The 27,157-nt window shown below is 42.1% G+C and overlaps 1 protein-coding gene across 1 annotated transcript in view; it reads left to right on the plus strand.

Moving 5' to 3' along the window:
- The window catches only part of plxna2 (plexin A2), a 226,267-nt gene that overhangs the window by 122,203 nt on the left and 76,907 nt on the right, over positions 1–27,157 (plus strand). Inside the window, exons 6-12 of the mRNA XM_015342690.2 lie at positions 9,783–9,906; positions 13,826–13,979; positions 18,536–18,632; positions 21,840–21,954; positions 23,439–23,639; positions 24,566–24,662; positions 25,516–25,706. Coding sequence (XP_015198176.1) covers positions 9,783–9,906; positions 13,826–13,979; positions 18,536–18,632; positions 21,840–21,954; positions 23,439–23,639; positions 24,566–24,662; positions 25,516–25,706 — 979 coding nt within the window. The remainder of the gene's footprint in view (positions 1–9,782; positions 9,907–13,825; positions 13,980–18,535; positions 18,633–21,839; positions 21,955–23,438; positions 23,640–24,565; positions 24,663–25,515; positions 25,707–27,157) is intronic.

Raw genomic sequence — 27,157 nt, forward strand, 5'->3', positions numbered from 1 at the left:
GAATAAAACCCTACACCTAAAAATAAAGATATCCTGAGGGCACAGTTCTGTTGCTTTATTACACACCATGCCTAGGATGGAGACAGGGTGTGTTGCCTCCTACTAACTGTAATGCAACATGAGCAGAGCTCTAGAGCAGAAAGCAGGACTGAGCAACACAGGACTCTGTCTAGAACAAGAACTGTGCAGAACCTAAGACAGGTCTCGTCTGGGAGAAGTGTCTTCTGTCTGTGTGAAGTGGCAGTTATTAGAATAGCATGTAGCACTATCACAGCAATAAGAGCAGGACTCCCTCACTGTGCTCTCCGTGACACTCTCGAACAGGATCAAAACACAGTGAGCACTAAGAGACAGAGCGCCCCCTGGCAGGGAATCTCTGGCATTTCAGCAGCAACAACTGGCTCTGGTATTGTGTACAGTCAAGCATCAAACTGCATATATGAATTTAGTTGTTTTGAATGAAATCTTTTGTTGTGTTTACACAAAAGAGGTAAAATGAGGTTAGAGTTTAAAAAGCACATGCTCACATTTAAATCTGTAACAACACTGTCCAGTATCCTGACACCTTTACTTAGAACACCTTCACTAAGCTTCTGCACCCATGCTGTTCTGCATCTTGTGCCGAAGTGCTCTGGAGATTGTGTTCAGAACAGCTGCAGTCTGTATTTTAGAATGCTACAGGAGCATGCTACCCATATCAATGATGACTTAATGATATGATTTTCTTTTCTTTTTTTCTGTTTGCTCATTTTCTCAAAAACAGTCGGGGCCCTTCTTATTAAGACTTATTCTTTGCAGAATCAACATTCACAGACACTTGAGATGGTTCAGTTGCCACACATAAACACAACTTCTTTGATCACCATCTCTTGCCGAGAAACATGATTGAGATTTTTTTTTTCCCTAAACAACCTTTTTTGTTGGAGTGCAATTGAAACGTTTCGCGCAAGGTGGGTAATTAGTAACATGACAGCTTATTAGACATTCTCAGCGATCAGAATTGACGGATAGTTTGGAGATGTAGTGTCTTTCCTTTTCAGGACTGCGTGATTTTAAACTCCTTTAATTACCAGCAGCTGGCGTTCATTTCGTGAAAGCCTCAAGACAGGGAGAAAGCACTCCTTGATGCCACATACTTAGTCAAACAAAGGCAGTCTCTGGTTTGATTGTGGTTCAAAAGAACTATATTGTAAGTGTACTTAAATCACACTGGCATAGAGTCTGTACTGCTGTGCCACAGGAAATTATACTGCAATGCAATTCTCCTTCTTAGGCTATTGCTAGTGTTGTCAGGATAGATACAGTACAGCATCTTTTTTTCCAAATTATATGGTGGAGGTTAAATCCTAAAGATGAAAACTGTACAATGGTCTCCAGTACGTTTTCAAAAAGGTTCCTATCAGGTTTATAAAGATAAACTGCAAAGTCTGTGGTATCTTCAGACAGTGTTTCTGTCTCCAAGTCTCTCGAAGGTCCAATTTCTTAGGTTTGAATACTTTTATTGCTAGATGTATTTATTACATTTAAAGTTTTCATCCTGAAAATTCAGTCTGTGATTGAAAAGACACCCTTGATTCAAGAGGGGAGTAAATTTAAAAATCATGAGGAAGTAAAGCGAAAAATCAAAGAATGGCCAAATAACAAAAAGACCAATTAATTAATTGGGCTTGGTTTGAATGAAAAAAAAATCTCTGCCTTGTAGAATGCTTTGTTGCTAAAGCGTAAAAAAGAAGAGAAATTCCCTGGAAATGAACTGAATTTGTGGCCTGCCCTACTGTTCCACAGCAAAGACGTAGAAACTGTTGGGGGGCTGGTAATTCAGCTTTGTCAGCTGACTGGAGTGAGAAAAGAGTCTGATGTAGGAGTAGGTCACGCTTTGCTTTCATTTGCAATTTGATTTTTAATATGGGGAAAATAGGCTTTGAAGAAAAAAAAATATAACAGACTGCATCTAATACATACTAAAAATCTAATATATACTGTACTTTTGAAGAACGTAACCCTAAGGAGCTATCAGTCCAGCAAATGTTTGGAGTTGCAAAGTAATTTGGTAATTTGTACTGAACATTGCCTCCAGGTACTGTGTATATTGAAATTTGTCGGAATCTCAGATGGTCTCAGGTACCTGTAAGGTATGAGTCATGCTTTAGGCTTCCATCCTTAGGAAAAAGAAATATTTTCTTGATATGAAATACTTAGCTTTGAGCAGGTTTGGGCAGTGCTCTTGCGAATTCTTTTAAAAAGTAAAACATACAGTAATACTGTAGTGTAAATAAAAAAAAATCTGAAATTAAAAATAAGAAGCCTCTTTTTTACTCACTGTATAGGGTTATTAGCTCTCTTGTTTCAAGAGGAAATAGAGCAAAGCGACATTTAAAGAGCAGCCAATTTCTTAGTCACAACTACATCAACAAATCAATGTAATTAGTTTAAATGCAGTGAAATAATTTGTCCATTCTGCTGGCAGTCCTTCTTAAGTGATCCTATTACCCTTCAGGATTACATTTACCAATCTCACTTGGGAGGTATTTTAAAGAAATGTGCAGATGAATTTAAGAGAATCATTTGTCAGCATCTCTTTTCTTTACCCCTTTGACAAACATCTGCACTCCATTTAAGGCTACTTTGCTGTCAAATATAATGCCTCTGAGTTATCAGTAGAAAATGTAGACAATAGCATGCATTATATTTCAGACAGGGTGGAGTGGTGTACATTCACTGATGGGTTTGTTGAGTACAAATCCATTTGGGAGTTTGTTCTGTGGCCCATATTGACAATACTCATATACCCACATGTCCTAATGTGACAGCAGTCATTAGCATATAAGCAAGAGCATCAGGGCAGTAACACTGGCTTCAGGGGTGCCACCTATTGATAACGTGTGCATTGAAACAGCGGGACAGGGTGACGTCAGCGGTCCACTGGGGATCTTGTGTCATCAACATGTACAAAATCTAAACCCTCTCTACAAAACAGTGCAAAGAAGAGTCTCACTTCGTCTGATTGAGTTCTAACAGATTAATGATCACACATAGAAGTGTTCAGACTCTCATTAGTTCAAGGTATTGTATAATAAAATCAATCATTTTTGTTACAATGTATGTATAATTCTTTACATGTTCCGTTATGTAAACTGGATAATTCTGCATTTTTTTAAATCCCCCCCCATACATTTTCAAATTGCAGAAAGAAAGAAGGTAGATCTTCAGTAGAGCAATTCCTCAGCATTGTTTAATTCATGCTATAGATCTGAGACGGGTCAGGTTTTGATCCAGTTATTGCATTACTCGTAAGCCTCTTATTATTAAACCAATTTAGCTCCTTATTAAAAGAATCCTGTTAAGCTGTCTCCAGCTCCTTCACACCACTGTAGCCCACACATGTCTGCAGTATTGAGCTGCTTCCTCCAGGTGCTAGATTTCACAAATTCGTGGGTTTGTCTATAAAGCGGCAGTGTTGAAGAGGCCATGCTGAAAGGCTATAGAAATACTGTTTGCTCTATAGTTCACATACTGTATGTTTCCCAATCATAATGAAGGCTGAATGTGTAATAATAACTGATATTATTTACAGCAGTAGTTTCAGGGTACCCTTTTCCAAAGAAGGGAGTCTATTTTGGGCCCATATGTGATATAGGATCGTATACTGCGTGCATATTTTCATTTAGGGACAAGTACATATTGATTCCTTTCTGGAAAATAGAGAGAAGAAACACAAAGTTTGGGCTGTTGAAAAGACCACACATTGCATTTCTTCTTTCTGCCTTTCAGTGTGGAATTCATCTTTAGTCCTTCCTTTTGCGGGCAACACACAGTGACACAGCTCCCTCTCAAATATTTTTATTTTGTGTACATCATGTAAATCATCGTTTGTACAATTTTTACCAAGATACAGAGATAGAAAGAAACAGACCTGTACTGCTGCTCTGGGATCAGCTCAGAAAAGGGCCATCAGATACATTTTTTGGCTTAAAGGAATGTCTTATGCTAAAAGAACTGGGCGTTTAACAGAGAAAACTACAGTACAAAGGGACCGGGTTCGAGTATTCATATTCCTCAAAGGCACTGACAAAATCAGCCCAGCAGACTTCTTCAGATTCACCAGAGAAACATAAACCAGAGGACACAAACAAATAATATGTGGAAGTGGGTTTAAAACTGAAAACGGGCAGCAGTTCTTAACACTAGGGCTTGTGTGGCTCCCATGTCTCCAGGTTAATGGTGTTCATCCTCTAGATGCTGGAGAACAAGGAATGGTATAGGGCTGCATTGAGATAAAACTTCACAACATAGGACACACCATAGCTGAGGATACCCAGAGTCCCTAGTCCATGTAAATCCAAATTCAGTGAAGCTTTTACTGTATTTGCAGTTTTCCTTGTCCTGCTTACTCGCCAGTTTGAAATTGTCAGTCATGGCCTTCTCTAGAGCTTGCAGTGGTTGTTGAATCAGTGGAAACTGTGCTTGTGCCAGGCTCCTGCTTATGTCTTTTTTTTCCTTTGCCATTGGAGTCAAAACTAACACCTTTTAACTGAAGCCACATGTCAACAGCAGCTTGTAAGCCAAGAAGACACTAGCCATTATATTATATGATTTCTGATTCGTCATACACAAGGTATGTTACTCTGTCTTTTCACATGAACTAGTAATACTTCAAAATACAGTAAACTTTAATCGGGCCACTGAAAAGAGCGCCCTGATTTGCTGGAAAAAACACCTGCAGGAACAGAGGCGAGATGAGCAATAAAATTAGAAAACTGCTGTTAAACTCACCACAAAATAAAATAAAATTAGTTATCAGCAGTCCAATGACAAACTTTAGTTTTATTATTATGTATTCTACAGACTGCAGCAACCACCGCACCGGTTTCAGTTACAGAGAGAGAGGGAAGGGAAGAGAGGGAAGAGTGAATTCTGTAGGATATTGTGTAACATTTTCAACTGAACGCTCTGATGGCTGAGACTACTTCATGACAGCTAGTTAACAGCCTAAGGAGAGTGTCTGTGAGAGAAGAGATGCGATAGGTCTGCTGACCTGCCTTCTGTTTTAACAAAGCCTTCAAAGCTCTTAAACTCCTCTATAATCTCATTTTAAACTACCCCATATAAACATGTACAGTATATTCTATATTTTTGCTAACATGGTCAAGTCTACAGTCTTTCCTGAATCCTTGTGCCTGTAATATAATGTTCTGTGATCTGCTGTCCATGTGGTGCCATGTGGTGCCATGCAGTAAAAGTCAGTGAACACTCCATGGTGCCATGCTTTGTGAACATACCACCAGGACTTCACAGAACCAACCAGGCAGCAGAAAGGAGCTTGTGGTGTGTGTCATATTGCTCCCTGTTCTTCATAAATCCTGTTCTAGTAAGAATTATGAAAAACTGTTACATTCTCCTCTCTTCTGAGTAGCAAACACTGCCACTCTGTGGTCAGACTAAGAAATGCACCAGGTGCTCCATGTACTGTACCTTTGTCTCAGGAAATGAGATGGAAGTTCTTATCTACTTCTTTCCCATAGTGTTAGAGAGAATTAAGAGTGTCTTACAGTTATCACCCTGGCTGCTCAAGTTAATATTACAGGCTGACAGAGGTCTTTTCAACTTATTCTCACTATTGGGTAGCAGGCAGAGATTCTCATGAATTGGGGATTTGTAAAGTTTATTTGTTGCCTCTTTCTTGAAAGCTGGAAAAATAAAAATATGCCAGCTGCATTTATCAGCTATTTTGGAAGACATTTCCTGAAAAACATATCAAATCCATCCCCGGACTCAGAATAAAAATGAGCTGGGATTAATATAAAGACTGTGCATTTTGGTTTGATTTTACTTTTTTTTTACACACTATTTTTTGTTTTTGTTTTATATTGTCACCCCATGCTGAATTATTAGTTCAGCATGAGATTTCTGGAGAGTGACACAGGTGAGCAGGAAACATTATTGGATTTTAATGGACTGCTACAGGAGGAGAATTGCAGCTGTAAGTATGTTTTTTACATTGCATCCAACAACAAAATGATATAGTTCCTGATTTAAAAGCTGTTGTTATGGCTTCGGCAGTTGAGAGATCTAATCTCTTGCCCAGTCATATTTAGTTATTACTGATAGCAGGGTTTTTGGATTGTTGGAAATAGGTGGACTTCTCAACAAAAAATAAAAGCACAAACCAAGCAGTTGGCACTGTACTGCCCAGTAGAGGTATTGGTTTGCCATGGATGCATTCCCAGTTTGCTGTATACCGAAGACAAGCAGTTTCGTACAGCTGCAGCTTTAATCTGCCTGGGAAAGAAAGAGACATGACCATGCTCCTCCAACATTTCCACCTGCAAAGCCATTCATCATTTAACACACTTCAGGCTCCACACCACCTAAAAGGTGAGTTTGAGCCAACTCAAATAGCAGCTTCTCTCTCTCTGTTGTTGCCCACCCAGTTACAGGAGTAAGCAATTACAATTACATTGATAAATCAGCCACAAGGGCCCTGGCCGATTAATCCATTTTAGAAATCCCAGTTACAGTCACCTAGTGACATGACCCAGCCTTGAACTAGTAACATCCGGACCATTAAGTATAACCTGCACAGCCTACAAGCAGTGTACTGCTACTGCCACATTACGATCCCCATCATCCTCTCATTTTGAAACAAATTTCTCACACGAAGGTTTAAGATTCACATACAGTATGAAATGGTGTCAAATGGCACATTAAGACAGATAACATAGTGAGAATTACCTGAGATTGGTTTTAAAAATGTATAAGGACAGGATTCTACATGGCTGGTAGAAAAAAAAAAGAAGACAAACCATGTTTCTTGGAGCTGTTGTTAACTGAACTGAGATTAGTGCCAGTAGTTGTTTTTTTTTCCCAACACAAACCATTGCTGTTCAATCAAAGCTGTGCCTCATTCCCCCACGCATCACATTTGAATAAATGCTCATGCACTTTTTAGGAAACAGCCCTCAGTAAATCATTTGAAATACTGAATCATGCAGTGTAAAAAAGGCTATTAGTTGATATTTGGGACAACATAGCTTGGCATATATTTGAAGACCCAGCACAGGGTTATTTAGGATTCTGACAGACGTTTGTAATGGAGAGCCTCTGTTCTGGCCAGGCTGGATAAATCCAATATTTATTTAAATACATCTAGATTTATTGAAACAGGCCAGCAAATTGAAATGTAGGGTCACTTGACAAGACGATTTGCATGCGATTGCGGCGGAATGACAGAAAGTAACAGGCAGCGGTAATTTGCTGATCTGTGTTAAGCGGCGTTAAATGCACAGGGATGTTTCCCTCTCTGCCCGTTTGCCTCTGTCATTCTGAGCTGTGTCCTTTCATAAGCAGATCCGGATCCGATGGCAGTGTTCTGCGCCTGCCTGCAAACAATGGGGAAAGTGCACAGGCGCGCCCTGCAATTTGGGAAAATGGCATGAAGACTTAAGATCCCCTAAAAAAAGTGATTGCTCCATGTTCGAGCTGCAATCAGCAGGCTTTTTGCACGCTAATTTAGCCCTGGCTTGAATAAGAGGAAGCCCCAGGGGTGATCCCGACGTGAATTAGGCAAACGTTTTCCTGGGTCGTCTCTCAGCAGTCTCCCAGTCAAGTGCAGTCTGCACCATTCACCGTAAGAGCGTTGTTTCTGAAATGGGCTGGAATTAGGATCCTGCTTTCCGACAGCATAATTGCTTATCTGTGTGGAGGTTGAAAAGAAGTCAGTGGCACAGGACCCAGGGGTCGACAATGCAGCGACAATTACTGGGGTGAAATTCCTCCCGTCAGCTCAGGGCAGACTGACAAGTACAGGATGTACAGCAAACTAAAAAAGGAGTGACATTTCTTTACGGTGTATTCAGTACGTTGAATCAATGGCGAGCACAGGTTCTTACACGTGGACTGTGGGTTATTAGCTACAAACAACCAAAATGGGGCCACATGATCTCTTCTCATTTGTAGCCCTTCTTATGCTCTTATTAAATGGGAACGGCTGGGGAAAAAAACTCCAAAACATGGAGTTTTGCTTATTTTGGGGTGTAACAAGAGATAGCCCAAATGGTCTCTTTCTTCGGAAAGAAACCTTTGTGTTTTCAGTTCCAAGGCTACTGTACTTCTTTAGGAAACCCACATGTGTTTTATTATTACAATGTAATGTAACATTTACCCTGGGCTGTTGGCATTGCAGGTTATTGCTGTATATCCCCTTTAAATATTTGAGATGTGTTTGACTAGAAGCCTTTTATGTTCTCCGGAGGGGATGTGTGTGTCAGAAAGGCTCGGGAGTCCACAGTGCGCTCTCCTGCACGGCCTGGGCAAAGGCTCTGGGATGGAGTGAAGTAGGCCAGGGGTTAAATGGCTAGAGGAAATATTTAACTGCCTTTCAGAGTTTAAAGGCCCCCACTTAGTGGAGGACAGCTCCTCACAATCTGGATAATTGGATACAGGGCCAGAGAGGACAGTAAACTGGCCTTAAGTCCAGGATGAATACACGCTCGAGGTGTGAGATTGACAGGGGTGGGGGGAAGGGCAGTCTTTACTCCTTTGGGAAAGGCATAATGGCTTGACCCCCTTCCCCACCCAAGAGAGCGCACTGAAGGCCATAGCTGTAAACCAAGGGCTTGGAGCACAAAAAGGGCCAGTTGAAAGGCCATGACTGACAACCTGCTAACTCAGAAACCTCTGGGATCTGCAGCATCCACTTTAACTAAGGCAGGCCTTGAAGAGAAGCCAGTAAGACAGACACAGTCTAGAGGCTGCATGCAAAGAGTGTGGAAACACTTGAAAAAAACTGTGCTCCTACTGCAGATGATTTTGTGTCATCAGTGATTTAGAACAGCCTGTCTTTCCTTCTTGAGGGTGGAAAAAAACTATTTTTTTAAATACTGTGTTAAAAGCAATGAAAAGGATTTAGAGCTGTCAGTTTAAACCCATCAAAAAAGCTTAGAACTTACTTTGTGCATTAAATCATCCTTATGGGAAATGCAGAATTCTTAATTTCAATTTCATCAAATTAAAATCTCTGCATAGTATAGGGATACCTATAGACTGGAAAACATCGCCTTGAAGATGGATTTTATGGCACACGGCCTGTGATGGGTTCATAAATATCTGTGCCTGTGCATGTGTAGTTTACATACTCTGTCCCCTCCCCTGCTGTGAAAGGTGCACAGTCAACAAAGGCATTTCTTCTTCTGGAGGAGGCTTGAAGCATACACCCTGGTTTCCTCTCCGCTGGTGGTTCAGGAGGGATGCTTATGTATAGCGAGCTCCTCTTATGAGGCTCTGACAGTTTAATTGTGCACAAGTCAGCGGCAGGGATCAGAGGCAGAAGGATCTCCATGGCAGATAACGAGAGAGAGGGTGGAGCGCCAAATCAATATCCCTGCTCCCTCGCAGCTGGGGAGCACCAACCCATTCATTTCGGAGCCTCCCATGGAGGCACGGAGCACTGTCAGGGGACGCGGCTATAGCTGAGATTTTGCTAAAGGATTTTAATCATAATTGGAGCCCAATTAGACTAGCTGCCATTATGTAGTATTAAGAAGGATTTTATAGCAGGGGGGGTATAATGAGAGGGGGTACATATGGGCAGTAATACTTTCATCCATACTTCTTATCCTTCATGTTCCAGACTCCGATAAAAGCAGACTTTTCCAAATAATCTGTGCAATAATGGCCAATAATTCAGTATCACGGGTGTGATGTGTCAATGATCCTGCTGTGAGCTGTTGAGGAATCGACTAACGACGTGCTGGTGATCATTCCCTTTCCTGTCTTTTCCCCAGGTGCTCAAGGAAGGATCGTTGTGAACGTGCTGAGGAGCCCTTTCGCTTTGCCGCCACCATCAGCCAGTGTGTAAAAGTCACAGTGCACCCCGACAGCATTGCCGTCTCCGAGCACAGCGTGCCGGTAAGGCCCCACTAACACTCAGTTGCACTGTGGTCTTGTGAGGGCTCTCTCTCATCGCCTCTTCTCTCCCTCTTTAGACCACCATGTTTTCATTTTTATTATTTATTTCTGTTTTCCATTTTTCAACTCGGAGAAGATCATTCCTCGTCCTTTGTCACTTTGTCTCTTTCCTCCTCCTCCGGCTGCTTATCTCTATCACACAGTCGCATCTCCTGTTTCTTTACCTCAGCCAGGGTAATCGTTTTCCATCATCGGAATTTCGAAAAGGTGTAATTTTCCTGTCTTTTCTCCTGCTCCACAGCCATTTTCAGTCTTTACACTCTGAAATGACTTGAGAATAGGATTTCCTAAAGAAATCACTTTCATTTTTTGTGTGTGGTAGTGTCATGAAATGAAGAAGTGCACTCTACTTCTGGCCCTAGTTTTCACTCTGCGCTGCCAGACCAGACTGGCAGTCTAAGTTTCCTCCTGCCTCACCATGCGGCCCTTATGCAGTTAGTAAGAAAAAAACCTTACTTGAATGAGACTTAAAAAACCATCATAACTCCTTCATGTAAACTGAAAAATGTTAAAAATACACATTGAAATCATATAGCAAAATGACATTTTATATATACATTACTGTGTATACCGGGACTACTGATAGTGACCCAGAATTTTCTGGTCAGTGCTCAAATCCTCCATGATGTCTGCCATCATCTGTTTTCTCTCTACCTGGAGTTCTGATCTTAGCGTTCAGCTGAAAATGCATTTTGTTAAAAACCTTTAGAAACATTTGTGAGGCTGTAATGCAATTTGCATAAATTATTGTAAAGGTTTATGCATACTGTTTTATCATACCGTGTAGTTTTATAATGGAGTTCTGACTCTGTTTAAGTCTAATTCAAGTAAAGTGTTACAGAAAACGTAGTTGGTAATGGAGCATTCTGAGATGGACATTTGTCAACATTTTCGCACTTTTTGTTATCCTGGTACTACTGAAAGATATTAGTCCAGATTACCTTTAAAGATGCAGATGGTCGATGGTCACTATCATATTGTAGGGTGAAAATTTTGTTTTTTGGCAGAGTGCTGTGGTGTGACATGTACTGTATATTGTACGCAGAGCAGCACAAGATCACAGAGCATTAGTTTCAACACTGTGACAGGGGAAGGGCAGGGGATGAGTACAATAGGTGTTAAAATAGGAAGATTCACCAGCCTTTCAGAAACTGTCCCTGCAAGAAGACCTCCTGCGGGGCTGTTATCCCCTTCTGCACTGGGTGTGAAATGACTTTGATGGACTTACAGTAGTTGTGTCTCCATTTTATGTGGCATAAAAAAGAAAAACACACTCATGGGCAAGCTCGCAGGCAGGGTGCCTGCATACAGAAATGTTAGTGGTTAGAGAACTTGGACTTCCGTCTTCTGTCTGCCCTAGCACTTTCAGTAAGGTTTAAGAACACATGGGTCTACACAGGCTTCTTTTTTGGGGGGATTTTCTTTTTCTAATATGAATATGGCAAGTACTTTCTTCCCCAGCCCACTTCAACACCCAGCTGTTGGCCTGCTGTGCCTCACCTCTAGTGGAAACCGCTTGTCAGTTAGCTAATGACACATCCCAAGCTCCAGCCTCCTGGACTACAGTACTGGACCTGTGCTCTCAGGACTGTTTCCTGCCTATACTAAATGGAATGCAGGAGAGTCCGTAACAGAGGTCTCATGCTCACTTACTTGAGGGCCGTCTGCTTTTTTTCCCCAACCTCAATAGTCAATTAATCGGTTAACCTAATTATTTACTTAGTTAGACATGTATAGGATTTTTCTTAAGTTCTTATTGGGTTCATTGCTCAAAACATTTACTTGATTAACGGTACAGCTACCTATGAAATACCTTTAAACAGAAGTATAATGAATTAGTAAATAATTAGACCAGTTATGTACCAGAGAGCTTGGATGGAATCAAAAAATAAAATCCGGAAGGCCATTCAGGATCTGAGTTTGAGATCTACAGACTCCAGACTTGTTCCTCTTACTTACACCACATCCTGTGATCATCAACCAAACCAACATTTTGCAGCATGGTTTTTAGACATTTGGATTTAATGGTAATTATAAACTAGTGTAAGAATGTAAAACTGTGTGTGAAAAAACGTATTACTTTTTATGCAAAGGAACAGATAAAGGTTTATCCCATGCTGAAATGAAAAGAAAAGAGACACAACGTTTTGGCTTTAGAGCCTTGTTCAGACTTTGTCTTGTCTATCCTTTTATCAGCCTTTACCTGTTCCTTTGCAGCCTACAAGTTGATGCAGCTACCTATTTGGATTACTTATTATGTTTTGTTTTGCATTGGAAGCATTGAGCCAAGACAGGCAGGGGTGTCATAGGATAGAGTAATGAGGATCTTATGACTACATTCAAGGAGAATGGTCTCAAACACACATCTCTGCTTGATTAAAGACTGTGAATCGAAGAAACAGCATGGTGCTACTGTCCAGCATGTAAAAGCTGAAGCGTGTTAGTTTATCATAACAGATGAATGTGACACAACAACAGGGTCACTTGTATTCTCCCTCCACACCAAAGTAGAGGAAACATCACCATGACAACAAGCCATACCACTGTCATGGTGGGGAAGTCCTGAAAATCACAAAACAAATTCCGCCATTTTATTAATATTGTTAATTAAGCATTCTTTTCTGAACGTATAAATCAAACACCTAAGCTCTTTTGTAAATTGTCAGTTTCAATATCAGTGGTATTGGAGCTCTATAGCCCAACACATTCTCATCCAGCAGCAAACGGAGAAGATGTGCTTCCCTTTCTTTCCAGAGTTTTTTTTTTTGTCTGGAATGAGGCAAGGATAGAGTGAAAGCTAATTGCTGTCACATACAAGAGGGTTAGGGGCATGCCATGAAGTCAGAACTTGGAGGAAAAGATTGTAGATTGATGTGATTTTTACAACTAAAAGACTTTTTAAATACGTTACGAAACGTCAAAAAATGGAAAAGCTTTTGATAAAGACGTGCTAGTGTAAGACGGCAGTTTTTAAAAAGCATGTTTCCTTGTCATCAGGCCCTTATAGCATTCAGGCAAGGAGGATAAAACAAACGGAAACATCGCATACTGCAATAAAAATAGTTGTAACAGAATAGGGCTCTGAAATGCCACAGTGATAATTACCCAGGCTACTTCACTTGGCTAGAAAATGTATTAAACACTCTCATTTGTGGAATATATTTATAGGAATAATGGTGCCTTGCAGTGTGAAGCTGTACTGGTATTCTAAAGGTTCATGCTCTTGATAGAATTTCCTTTTTTGATCAGAAAAAGTCTGTTTCTGCTATGCTGCTGTGCATTCAATGGAAGTTAGAGCCTCTGCCTCATAGCTCACGGCCCTGGTTTCTTTTCCGATTATGGCTGCCTGTCTCTGTGGAGGGTGTTTGCCCTCTCCATGATTGCAGGGATTGCATTTCACTGAATTCCCAAGCCCATTCCCAGCTTCTGAAGACAAACAGGTAGGTTTGACTGTGTACTTCAGATTGCCCAGTATGACCAGGGGTTAGGGTTAGGATTTGTCCCGAATATCCCTGGTTTAGTGACTGACATAAAACCAAATAAGCATGATTAGCAAAGATCTTGTCCTATCTGTCACTATCCTGGTGTTGTTTTTCCAATTAAAATCTCTCTTGTCGTCAATCACACATCAGCGTTGGACATCTTTGAAATTCTTTGATGTCTTAATCTGCTGTCAGTTACTGTTCTGTGTAGGCTGCAAGACATCAAGAAGCTCATAACTCCAGGCCTTGCAGATAAACTTGGCCTTATTCACCTTTAGGAAACCAAAGCCCTCTCACAGTGTCAGCTATAAAAAGTGACACAGTGGCCCCAGAATGCATCATTTTCTCTTTCTTTCGTCTCCCTGCCTTCCCCATAGCTGGTTGTGAGGGTGAGTGATGTCCCTGATCTCTCAGCTGGCATCACCTGCTCTTTTGGGAACCTGACGGAGGTCGAAGGTCAAGTAATCGGGAATGAAATACTATGTGTGTCGCCCTCTTCCAAAGATGTCCCCCTCATACCCACTGACCAAGGTAAGGTTGCCCCCGATGGCGAAACTGTCTCCAGAGCTCTTGTCTGACTAAATTTTGTCCTTTTCTGCTTGTATTCTCCTTCTAATTGTGAACATATTTTCATTGTGATCTTCCGTATCTAACTATAACCATGACTCTCTACAGTTAATGTTTATATGATCGTGATATTGTCAAGTGCATTGAATTAGACAGTGACAAGATAGAGGCATAATAGATTATAATCAGAATATGTAAAAAAATATATTTATATTGGTGTAAAATGCAAAATAAAATAATGGTAAATGTTTAAATGACCTTGCAAATGTTCTCTGGTAAGCTTTCCGAAGGGCTAGCACAGATGTTCCAGGTGAAATCTTGATAATCAGGACTTGACGGTGCTTGCTGGTATTTATGGAGCACACAACCTGACATCTTTCTCTGACTTTTATTGCATTAGTACCAGTTAATTGTCTTTTTTTTGTCAGTTTCATCCAGATGGCACAGCCTGCCTGCAACATGTGAAAAACAGTCTTATTTACTGAACGTATTTATAGGCCTCCTGGATCTGTAAGCCCTATACAGACCTTTTCCGAGGAAATGTTTTCCGTGAGAACAGTTGCGCTGGGGTCACATGTTCCTGCAGTCTCGGCCCTGCCTGGAAAAAGAAAGAAAAGCCTTTTCACATGCTTGTGTCCTAATGAGCACAGGCAGCCCTTGGCCCAGCCAGTGCAGTGTGCATGCCGAGAGCTGAGCTGACACTTATTAAGTTTAATTGCCTTTTCTGCTCCAAGCCTGCTGACTGTATTAGCAGCCCATATTCTAGTCTTTCCAAGTTATAATGGGGAAAAGTGTGGCTCACCAGGGCAGGCGATGTGAGAAGGTAAGGGGGAGAGGAGCCCAGAAAAGCCTCTTTCTAAGATGGTCACTTGTGAGAATTGTTAAAAAACCAGGATGCACACACAAAACTCTATTGCAATTCATTAAACTGCATTAATGTTTCGGCACATAAAAGCCTTCATTAGGTTTTACAGACACATTTAATGTGACAGAGGCTTTATGTCACTAATCAATTAATTAGCAGAAACATACATTAAAGTTATTCTTCAATCAACAGTCAGGTAATGAGTTAATGATATGAACTTAAACATGCACAAACACCATAAATTGAAACTACAGTGGGAGCCCAGCGCTGCAAGGTAGCAATGCTAACCACTGCACCACCATGCCACCCTATACTGTACATGTGGATATACTGTGGTAGTGGTTGTACCTGGAAACTGTAGCGCTGTTGAGGTGTCTGAGAAATACTCACTGCTGTACACCAAGCTTTACTCTTGGAACAATATAGCAGTGTACAGTGAAATCATATTAAAACCATAGCACAAAAAAGGCAATAAAAATGAATTTCCCATTAGATGGAGCAAAAACTCCAACTGGGAGACAACCGAGACAAGGCTGGAAAGATAAGGAAAAGCCAAAACACATAATGAGAGGTTTCTCAACCAACTGGAACAGATGTACCACACTGGAGAGAAATAGGCTAAATTTGTTCTGAAAATATGTTTAGGAAGGTGAAGGAAAGGAAAGTTAATTCTACACAAAAAATCATCTCAAAGCCACAGCTGTTGTTGGCAGTGCGATTAGTGCTCACCAGCTGCTGGGGCACCCTGGGAAATGTCAGTCCGGTGTGTTTTGTAATCCTCAGCTCTTTCTCTCTGGTCCTGTGAGACTGGCTGAAATCAGTGGCGGTTGTACTTAGTTGCCTACTTGATAAAAGAAATGGAAATACGATCTACACTACGTACTTTCACAAAGTAAACCTGTACTGTCTCCCCTGATGTGAGTGTTTGGGCTACAATGTGGTGTGTGTTAGACCTCAGAACCTAGAGTGCTCTGAACTGGACAGCTGGACAGCTCTTCAGGAACCCAGGGCTAGAGATGGAAAGAAGCAGTTCTACATTCCCTTGGGGGTGACTATGGGCAGGACTCTGATTGAACTAGGCAAGACTACTGCTGCCTTCCTACTATAGCCAGGAAAACAGCTATTCAATCACACTGACCAACCCCACAGGCCTGAGCTGGCAAAGAGTCACATTACAAAATGTGATTACAAAAGAGTCTCCCTTTTTCTCCTCTCTTTGCTCAGCTCAGTGAGATACATTTTTGTTTCTGAACCAAAATCTATCCTGAATTGTTGCTAATGTACTTACTGAGAGCAGGAGGATTCTAGAAGCCGCAGGGAACAGCACAGCAAGACAAACAACTGTTCGACAAGACATACTTGTTTACAAGCTGCTTTCCATGCACATGTCAGAGCACAAAAGATCAGTGTGCTCACACTGGCAGTGTGTAGGCATTGCTAGCCAGGTTGGCACCTGCCGGAAGTACATTTAAAGTTTACAGCCTCCACTTGCCCACCCCCCTCTTTTTTTAGCAATTGTTCTAGATAACATAACAACGGAAAAAAAGAGGACCTGTCCTTTGGATGAGACCTGAAATTGAAATTGTGACAACATGGGCATTAAAGATCCCACAATGATAATAAGAGTAAGGGTGTAAACCCTGGTGGTCTAGCTAAATTCCACGGGGCTGCAGTCTGGCCTACCTAAATTCTCCCTTAATTCAGTTGGCGAGACCACTCCTTCTAATCTGTTGTGAAGTAGGATTGCTGGCACAGAATGCCTACCATACAGTACCTCACCCAGGTGGGCTGTATGTTACGAGGTTCTGACTCTCTGTGGTCATTAAAAATCCCAGGGCGTTTCTCGAAAAGAGTAGGGGTGTAACCCCAGCGTCCTAGCCAAATTTCTCATTGGCCCTTACCAATCATGGCTTCCTTATAATCCCCATCTATGAATTGGCTTCATTACTCTGCTCTCCTCCCCACTGATAGCTGATGTGTGGTGAGCGTTCTGGCGGACTATGGCTGCCAACGCATCATCCAGGTGGATGCTGCACATTGGTGGTGGTGGAGGGGAGTCCCCATGACCTGTAAAGCGCTTTGAGTGGAGTGTCTAGAAAAGCTCTATATAAGTGTAAGCAATTATTATTATTATAATTATTATTATTATTATTATTATTATTATTATTATTATTATTATTGGTGGGCAAAGTGGGTCCTCTCCTGTACATGCAGTAAATCACTCCTGGACTCAATGGGGTGAAAGGTGCTGTATGAGGAACTATTTTATTATTAGTAACCCTTGCTGTAATTTGTATAGATAAAGTGGGTTCCTTCTGCATTGTACAGACACAGCTCTTGTCCACAGCAGCGTTCCTTACCGTAACCCCGGAGCGCAGGATTGCTCAGATTCAGCTTTACTACTGGTGCAGGAGAGCGGCCAGCCTCTCCCAGTGAGACAGAGGCAGTCTGAGAAGAGTCTGCAGAGCATGACATCGAAGGCCTGTCTGATCAAACACTGTCACGAACCACAGCTCACAGCGACGATGCACGAAAGCGTAACTAAATTCATCTGAACAAACAGTGTCACGGCCTGTATAGTGCATCAGCGAACAGTGCTGCAGTGAGATAGCTGGAGACATTCACATGCTTCGATTACAGACACAAAGTGCGGAGACAAAGCGTTACGGTGTCTCCCGAATACGCAGCGGTACGATACCACAGCTTACACAAAGATCATTGTAAAAGCAGAGCAGACAATTGGGCTGCCTAAAGAAATACTAGATTACAGAGCGATTTACGACGGGCAGCTGAATTGACCCAAGGGATTATCTGTCTTAATATTGTAGTAAACAGCAGTTTACAGCAAGAATGAAGAATGGATATACAAGCTTATCTGGAGACATGTTCTCATAATTCTGTGTGAAGATCTGATCAACAACAGACGCATTGCCAAAGTATGCTGTTCTCAATCACTTTCTTTGGGACAAGTGAATAAGCAAATGGGCAGCACAGAGATGACAGTTGCAGAAACAGAGAAGCTTATTACAGTATATGGTTGTTTCTGATTCACTCCCGGTGTAAAGTGATGCCACAATTCTTCATTCTTTCACATATCTAGCAAATGGTAGGCCTGGGATTGGGAGAGTGTCAAGTTTCTGGGCTTTCTCTGCCGAATGAAGCTCCTGAGGTACGCACCACACTTCCAGCTGGACAATGGCGATAGCCCCAGAGAGAGCTGGGCCTCAAGACCTCATGCTCTCAGACTTGTCGTTCTGCGCCATTGTCCTGTCTTTCATTGTCCTTCAAGCATACAGGTGCTTTCTTACGATAGCTCTTTAGTCAAGTGGTTTGCAAATTCAATGTGTACGTTCTTTTCACTTTATCATACAGTATCTCAGCAGCGTGTCGGTAACCTGGTAGAAACTGACCTCTTTTGAATGATTAATTACATATTAACACAAGTAGGGTTGTTCTCATATTTAAATGCGCCATTAATTCACAATTGTTATTAATAGCTTGGCTGTTATGCATTTCTAAAGAGTCATTTGGAGCCCATGAACTGAAAGGTATCGTTTGATGAAAATGCCTGCTCTTTTATCCCAGGTGAATGCACTCTGTGTTTTGGCATCCGTGCTTTTAGCAGTGCAAGTCATTCTTTCGTGCCTTCTTTCAGACTGGTTTGGAGTTGAGCTGCGCTTGAATTCCCGAGAGACGGGCCAGATGTTGACCAGCACCGAGTTCAAATTCTACAACTGCAGCGTCCACCAGCTGTGAGTGTCCTGAGTCTCCTGAGATCCTCCCCTCCTCCACTGCCCCTAGCTCAGTGCAGCTGCCAGTGCCAATTCTCAGTGAACACCCTAATTGCACTGTGATACAATTAGGAAACTATCTGTAATGGTAATTCTTCTTTCTTTTATGGACAAGTTTCCCCTGGGCACTTTGCAGCATGAAAACCCCAAATAGGACAGAATTAATTACAGGAGTCTTGTGCAAACAAGACAGGCAGAAGGCCTAGATTAACCTGCAGACAGCTCTCTGTAATTAGGCAAGGCTGTCTTGACCCGTTTTCAATGTTTTTTTTTATTAATTATTTTTCTTCCACATTAAAATTTTGGATTTGGGTATAATTGAATAGCAGAATTATTCTCTTTTTTGGTTACCATTTACCGGTCTTGACTCTCATGAGATCACACAGGCACATTTATACAGCTTGCGAGCCAAGTCTCCAGTTCTCACTACAGTCGGTTTTGTTTCCTTGCCTCAGTACCACAGAGCATCAAGCATATGTATGTTTTGCTGTGTTGTTGTTTTTCATTTAAACTCCATACGTGGTATCTGGGTAGGTACACGGAAACTGCTTTCTGGCTGTGGCAAACCTGAAACCTGCGCTTCTACAGTTGCAAATCCCAAGAGGTGTCTGGGGAGCAAAAATCTGCTATCAGTACTGTACATTTGAGATGTCAGCTTGGTGCAGTATGGACAGTGTGTGCTCCATAGCTCTTGAGCATAGGTTCTTTAGCCCAGGGTGACACACTGTACAGTTGTGGGGACTAGAGGAAGTGGTTAAAAAGATTTCTTGAAAAAAATCTCTCTCTCTATGCCTTTAGATTACCAAATTATTTATTTTTCCTTTTCTATTTATGTGTTTTGCCTTATTTTGATTTTAAGCACTTCCAGCTATAGAATGTATCATTTTCAATCAAAAATGTTTCTCTGAACATGCTTCTCATTACAAGGAGGGTATGAGGAACCAAATCTAACTTTTATTTTTGTTGAATTTGCAAACCAAAACCTCCCCTTTCATATAACCAGCTAGAATCGGTTGGCTTCATTAGAATCTGTACATTCAACTTTTGACGGAGGTAGTCTTTAGGTGTCGGAATAATTTGTACCCTAGCCTATACCTGCAGGAATTACAGAGCTGAAATTGAAACACTGCCACCTAGTGGCATTGTTATAGTGTGAGGCTTCATGTGTGCTAAAAGCCACCATTTCTCTGATGTCGTCTGCTTCAATAATGAAGACTAGTAGTACTGTAGCTCTCCAAGCTTACACCTCCTGGTCTATTATAGCAGAGCAGTGATAGCTTGAAGCATGAGAGGAAGAGAGTGCTGTTTAAAACAGAATGTCTCTCCCTTGGTGGGATGGACTAATTTCCAAGATTATCCGTAGATTGCCAATACACTGACAAGTCATTTTCCCTCTTTAACTTGGTTAAGCATTTGGCAGCTTTACCTCATGGTGCTTTAAATCCCTTAAATGACTCACGTATTCCTGTTAAAAACTGTTAACATTCTAAAAAGGGGCATAGTGATAAGCATCCACAGTTGTAAATCTGTTAGAAACAATCAAGCCCAAAACTCAGCTCAATGCTGTTCTAGCAGAGAATATTAACATATGTCCCTGCTTTGTTAGAAATTCTTGTGCAGATCTGTGTTTTTGTTTGACAGTGCAAATGTATAAAAGGAGCCCCCTGCTCTCTGTGTATTAATATTTCAGTATAGAAACTGATATATAATTTATTCAGGATGTAAAACATTGTAAAAGTATAAAGAAGCAATCTAGTGTCAGGTTTCTCTAAGTGTATTTTATTCCATATCACTTTTTTGCAATTGACAGCCATTCCCAAGTAATTATAAATTGTAAAGAGGCACGTCATTTCCTGCTGAATTAATATTGTCATAGTGTTAAGTAAATGTGTACTCATGACGTATTTAACAATATTTAAACTCTCAATCCTGTATCAGTGTAAATTAATCATAATCTTTCAACTGTGACCGTTTTTTTTTGCTGTGACCTGCTCACAGCAGTGCACACAAAACGAGCTGATTCAGCACTTTTCCAGATAGGCAGCTTCTAGGACTGTATTGGCTGACGTCTAGTTCCAAGCCCCCTAGCGATCTCCAAACAGTGCCAGGGTGGAGCAGGTCTGAATAGATGGAGCTGCGTATGACCTGGGGGATCGGTGCACTCACTTGTCAATCTTCATTAATGAAGCTTGCTGCCCAGAACCCGACTTTGCCCTGGGGAGATCTCAGTGCCTATTGCATAGGCAGGCATGCGCACTGATGCGCACATGCACTGCAACTAACAGCACATTCAGTCTAATGGCAAGCAGTAGACTAACAGTAGACATTGCAAGAGATCGCAAGATTTGAGCATGGGTGATGTTCACTGGACTTCAGTATTTATTCAGCTTATTGTTTTAGCTTCCAGCATGCACTTTTCAGGTTTCATCTATTGTAATGACTCACTGTACATCTTTGTAATTCCTTGATTTTAAAGGGCCAAGAAATTAATTAAAGTTTTCTCTCTTTTGTTCCTATATGTTTTTTGCCATTTCTGACATTTTGCCAGGCACTTTATCACCCTTCAAATTAAAACTGGCCACCCACTGAACCTCAGCAGGTGTGAGCCTGGTCAGTACCTGGATGGCAGACCTCCTGGGAAAGCTAAGGTTGCTGCTGGAAGATGTGTTGGTGGGGCCAGTAGAGGGCGCTCACCTTGCCGATTGTATGGGTCCTTATGCCCCAGTATAGTGACAGGGACACTGTACTGTAAAAAAGGTGCCGTCTTTTGGTTGAGACATATAACCAAGGTCCCAACTGTCCGTGGTCATTAAAAATCCCAGGTTGTTTCTTGAAAAAAGTAGGAATATACCCGTTTTCTGGCCAAATTTCTCCCTGGCATTTACCATTTTTGGCCTCCTAATAATCTCTGTCTCTGAACTGGCTTCATCACTCTGTCCCCCCCCCCCCCCCCCCACTAATAGCTGGTGTGTGGTGAGCGTACTGGTGCACTTTGGCTGCCGTCGTATCATCCGGGTGGAGCTACGATTTGGTGTTGGTGGAGGGGAGTTCCCATTACCTGTAAAGTGCTTTGAGTGGAGTGTCCAGAAAAAGTGCTCTATAAATGTAAGAATTATTTATTTCAATGCTCTGGGCTAAGCGTCTGCTGTGCTCTGGTTGTCTCTACAGGTGCCTGTCCTGTGTGAACAGTGCCTTCCGCTGCCACTGGTGTAAATACCGCAACCTGTGCACCCACGACCCCTCCAGCTGCTCTTTCCAAGAAGGTCGAGTCAACGCCTCTGAGGTACATACAGCAGCACATTTGTTGGGTCTGTGCGCTGGTGGAGCTGGAGCTGGAAGCAATGCTTCTAGATGGGACTGCCCATCATTTTCCTCACCAGCTCTGTCTTCTATAAATAAGCGGTATCCTCTGTAATAGGATAATATTCATGAAAGGTTCTTTTTTGAATTGTTTACAGATTTGGTTTCTGCCTTTCTACAAATGAAACAAAGCTGTTTTTCCATATGTGGCAATAGATGAATGTCATGCAGATGTCAGTCAATGAAAGACGTATTTCTTTTTTTTAATAGCACCTACCCATACATAACTTTCCCATGTTTTTATGAAGTGGGGGTGCTTACAAAATCACAGTGCATACAGCAGTACAGCAATAAAATGGACCCATGGAACAGTAGTACAACCAGAAGGCACTGCATTTCCTCTGTGGGCCGCCACTTGTGCCAGTGCCATCTTCAGTGTGTGGCAAGACGGTGGTGTACAGCTGTATGCGGCTGTTGAAGGTTCACTGAAGTTGTGTGTATGAGCAGTCTCCATCCACAGTTGATGTTCCTCCTGTCTGACTGGTGATGACAGTAAAAATGGCCTGAGGGGGTGGCTTGAAACCTGTGGCATTTCTGAGTGATCAAATACTTGTTTATACACAAAGTGAAACTCTGTCAGTTCTTATTGTCCGCCACTGTCAACTTTCTCTCTGCAATCAGTAGACATTCTCCCCCCATACCTTCGGTGCTCAGTGCTGTCTATAAGTGTTTTTGAGACTGTCCACAAATGGGCCGCTGATTTATAATCAGTCTGGAGTAGCAGAGTGAGTTTACCGCATGGCTAGTTTTAATACAGTGCATTGATCAGTGTGAGCCCCTGAAGAGGACTGAAGAGATGTGACAGGGTTAAATGAGGTCATCCGGAGGGCTTGTGTGTGTGTTGGGGGAGAGGACCCATGCTCTATACAACACAGAGCAGCTGAACAAGTAAAGCAGGAGTTATGAGCTTCAGTGTTTAATGAAGACAAGACATCCTCAATGCGGCATTGGAGCTGCTCTTGGCTCTGTGTGTGTCAGGCTGTTTGCCTGTGTGCCATCTACTCAGTGCAGACGACTGTCTGTTTATGTGTGTGTCACTGTGAATAGCTGTAGAGTTGAGTGTGTCAGGCTTGATTCTGCACACGGCTTTGTCCATCTTAGTCAGCCTATGGCAAGGGCTTCTCTCACTGTGGCCTGCTGTGTGAAAACAACACCCAACATATGGAGTGCTGGCCTATTTTATTTATAATAATTTCCTAATTATTGCCTAAAGTTGTAAATGGTTGTGTACAGTGCTTAGCTTTAAGGTGATTATTTGCCTTTATTAAATTCAAGGGGATCTTTTCTTATACATTTTGTAGCGTTTCATTTTCCCCCACCTTTCCACAAGCGAGGCAAACTTTGCCTTCTCAAAAAAGTGTTTTTGATGTGCTTGTATCTTTATACGCCTCTGTGTTGGTTCTGCAGGACTGCCCTCAGCTGGTCCGGTCGGAGGAGGTTCTCATCCCAGTCGGAGAGGTGAAACCCATCACTCTGAAGGCACGCAATCTGCCCCAGCCCCAGTCGGGGCAACGGGGGTACGAGTGTGTGCTGCACATCCAGGGCACCAGCCACCGCGTGCCTGCGCTGCGGTTCAACAGCTCCAGTGTGCAGTGCCAGAACAGCTCGGTACGTCAGACATGCCCCCTCATACACACACACCCTCACCCCTCTGTCGCTGGCTAGCCCAGTAAAATCCCCAATTTAGGGTCTTTTGTGTGGCTCAACCAGTAAACCAGTCTCTCTAGTCCAGACGAGGCTGTTTCAAGTCCTCAGTGACTGGGAGACTGTGACGTGGTCTCCGGTGAGCCAGCCTTGAGCTGGCCTGGTTATCTTGGTCAGCCCAGCTCTCATTAACTTACACTTGTCAGGACAGAGTTTGCTCTCAAACTAAACAGCACACAGATAATACTAAGCAGATTTATTACACATGCACAGGCATATAGCAATTCAAAATTCTTTACATAGCATGCAAGTATTTCAATTCAAAGAACTGACAATGAACTGACTGAATTTTAAGAAGCACATTATTTAAGGTTTCACTGTGCTTTCTTTCTCCTAAACAGTTCAAGACTTCACTAAAGTTTGACAGTTTCCTTGTTAACAATGGCTTCAGGGTTAATTTTCATAACTTAAGAAAGTTTGTTGATCTTGTGCTTATGAGCCCCAACCAATTCAGTGCATATCACTCCAGACGGGAGAGGATTAAGCTATCATGCATTTAATATTCATTTTTTAATTTACATACAGGATTTCCTTCTTGCAAATTTCTCCATACTGCCAGAATCATGTGTGTTTGGTGTCTGCCTACTCAGCATATTAAAACCTTTGTGAACAGATTCAACAGCTGTTTTTCAGTGTTGTCACTGCTTCCTTCAGTGGCTGCAGTTTGCTATTCCAGACTGGCTCTTGAGTGGCACTGACAGCTCAACAAGAGTGACAGCAGCAGAAAAGGCAGCCTTGGCTACAACAGAGAGAGTGATTAATATGATAAGGAATGGTGCTGTTGTAATAGAGACAGCAGGTTATTACTGCCCTGTTCTGTCTGCACACAGTATATCTACGAGGGGATGAAGATCAGTGACCTGGCGGTGGACTTCTCCGTGGTCTGGAATGGCAATTTTATCATTGACAATCCCGAGAATATTAAAGGTACTTTTGATATCTTTAAGCAGAGCCCAGTAGCTGTGTAGCATGCATTAAGAATTGATAAATTTGGCAGCTTAAAACCTAAAACTTTCAATTGTTCCATTACAATCCCCAGCTCCCCAGCTGCAGGGTGTTCAAAGAAGTCCCACAGTCTGTTTAATTGAGATATTGCCACAGCTTGCACTAATACAGTTTTATTGATATTGCGCTGTTTGAGGATTACCATGTTCTTTTCTCACAAAAGACCATCCAACAATTTATTCCACAGCTGGACACAGAAAAGCATAAATATATATTTGTGTATATTTGTATGGAGAGAAAAAGACTGGAAGTCCAATATATTCTATTGACAAAATAAAAATTGCACAACGCCCTGTGTTATCCAGAACGCATTTAAAAATCTGTTTTAAAGACCAGAAGCAATGAGCACATAACAAGATTGAAAATAAGTAGAAGTCATTCTTGTCTGCTGCTTCTTGATGGACCCCCAAGAAGTCTGCTCCCAAAAATGGCTGGCAGTTTGTCCTCTAGCCCCACTGCTCCTTATATTGCTTGCTATTTCAGTCTCCTTCCACAATTAGGTCTGTAGTGGTACTCTTTGTTGAGTTTCTTAATGTTTCACAAAATTACAGTAAGTAATTGTGTAGTCTCTTGCAGTTTTTTTGTGGTTCCCATTCTATGAAGTAAGTCAGCATCTGCCCTATCCTTCTTTTTCTACATAATCACGTTAGGGCAAAAGACAGGATCTGCTTTACAGGAGATTAAGGATATACAGTTGCACTTAAAGGACAAGGTGCTTATGGGGAGGAGGCCCTGCTGCTCTCTCCTGACCTTTAACCTTGTTCCGCTCCCACAGTGCACCTGTACAAGTGTGCCGCCCAGAGGGACAGCTGCGGGATGTGTCTGAAGGCAGAGAGGAAGTTTGAGTGCGGCTGGTGTAGCGGAGAAGGCCGCTGTACCCTCCGCCAGCACTGCCTGCCACATGCCAACCGGTGGCTGGACCTGTCCAGCAAGAATGTGAAGTGCACCAATCCCCGAATCACTGAGGTAGGCAGCAGGGTCTGGGCTAGGAGAACAGGGGGCAGGGAGGGACCATGAGGACCAGGGGATCCCAGCCAGGGAGAAGATGTGGCGATTGGTAAAAGGGGTACACAGTGCACTACATAGTGTAGGCCAATGTCCGCTGGCCTGCATGAATAGAGACTTCAATCCTGATGGTCCACAGAGGAAACTCTTCTTTAAACTGTTTCCAGGAGACGATTCCTGTTCATGTGAGCATAGCCAAGACGCTCAGGTATCCACGTACGACAAGAATTTAACACAATGTCTGAGAGTTGTATCTTATTCAAGCTTCGGTAATAGTATTTCCAGTTGCTTAGTGTCAGGCAAAAAGCTTGAACAGTCCAACCAAAGCATAGCTCAAAGTGGTATATTCATAGTTGGCAGTATGGAAGAAATCCGTTGAAGATAATATCGGCCATTAACTCTCTCCACGTTAGAAAATGCATTCCTCTCCATTAAGAAAAGCTACACTGTTTTGTATTAAAAGGCAGAGCTTTTTATCTACAGACACTCAGATTGTTTTACTTTTAGTTGGCATTTTAATGAGGCTGTGGGAGGGTCCCCTGGGTTGTGGCCCTGTAGCTGCCTACAGTAATATCAGTGTGGATTGTGTTTCTGTGGGTTTTAAATCAATAAGGAAATAAGGCATATGGTGTTTGTTTTCATACTGGAGTGGATCCATGTGGGTGGACGTGGATGAGTAATTCGTGCATTCACCTCTAGCAGGATTACAAGGGCACCGGTTTGATTGCTGCTTTAGGGCAAAGCCTAAATCATCCCCTCCACCCTTCTGTTCTTCCTGCACTCTCACTTCTACCCTCTCCTCTCTTCCCTCTCTTCCCTCTCCACTCCTTCCCCTTCCCGATTCTCTCCCCTTCCTTCTCCGTTCTCTTCCTGTCTCTCTCTCATTTCGCCTCACCCCTCCTTTCCCGTGGCAGCAAGCCTGAGCTCGTCAGTTGGTGATATGATTGAATATTCACTTCAAAGCAGAAAGAATGTTTGAAAAATGTTCCTTTCTCTACCATTTTGCAGCTGATGATCTTGGACAATGAAGACCGATAGTGCTTTGCATACAGTATGTGACCTGCTCTTTGAGGCTCATTCTCAATATTGACTTGTTAATATCGCCCACAGTCTCTAGAAGGCAACTTTAAAGGAGCCCCATCTGAATATTTATGTACATTGCTTCAATGGATGTGGCCTTTTAGTTATGATATTTGTAAGTAGAAAGAGAAATTTGAAATAATCTTAGGAATTAACTACAAGCGCTTGTTAACATGAGTTAAAAATATACTTGCATTGTTTTTATCTCCTGGAAAGATCCCAGATTAATAGGCAAAAAATAATAGACATACTGTATACAATTACAGTACAATGTTTGAAAGAAACACCATGGTATTGACCTATAAGTGTAATTGTCAACAATGTTGTATTGT

The sequence above is a fragment of the Lepisosteus oculatus genome, chromosome 5, assembly GCF_040954835.1.
Source record: "Lepisosteus oculatus isolate fLepOcu1 chromosome 5, fLepOcu1.hap2, whole genome shotgun sequence".
Classification (NCBI taxonomy): Eukaryota; Metazoa; Chordata; class Actinopteri; order Semionotiformes; family Lepisosteidae; genus Lepisosteus; species Lepisosteus oculatus.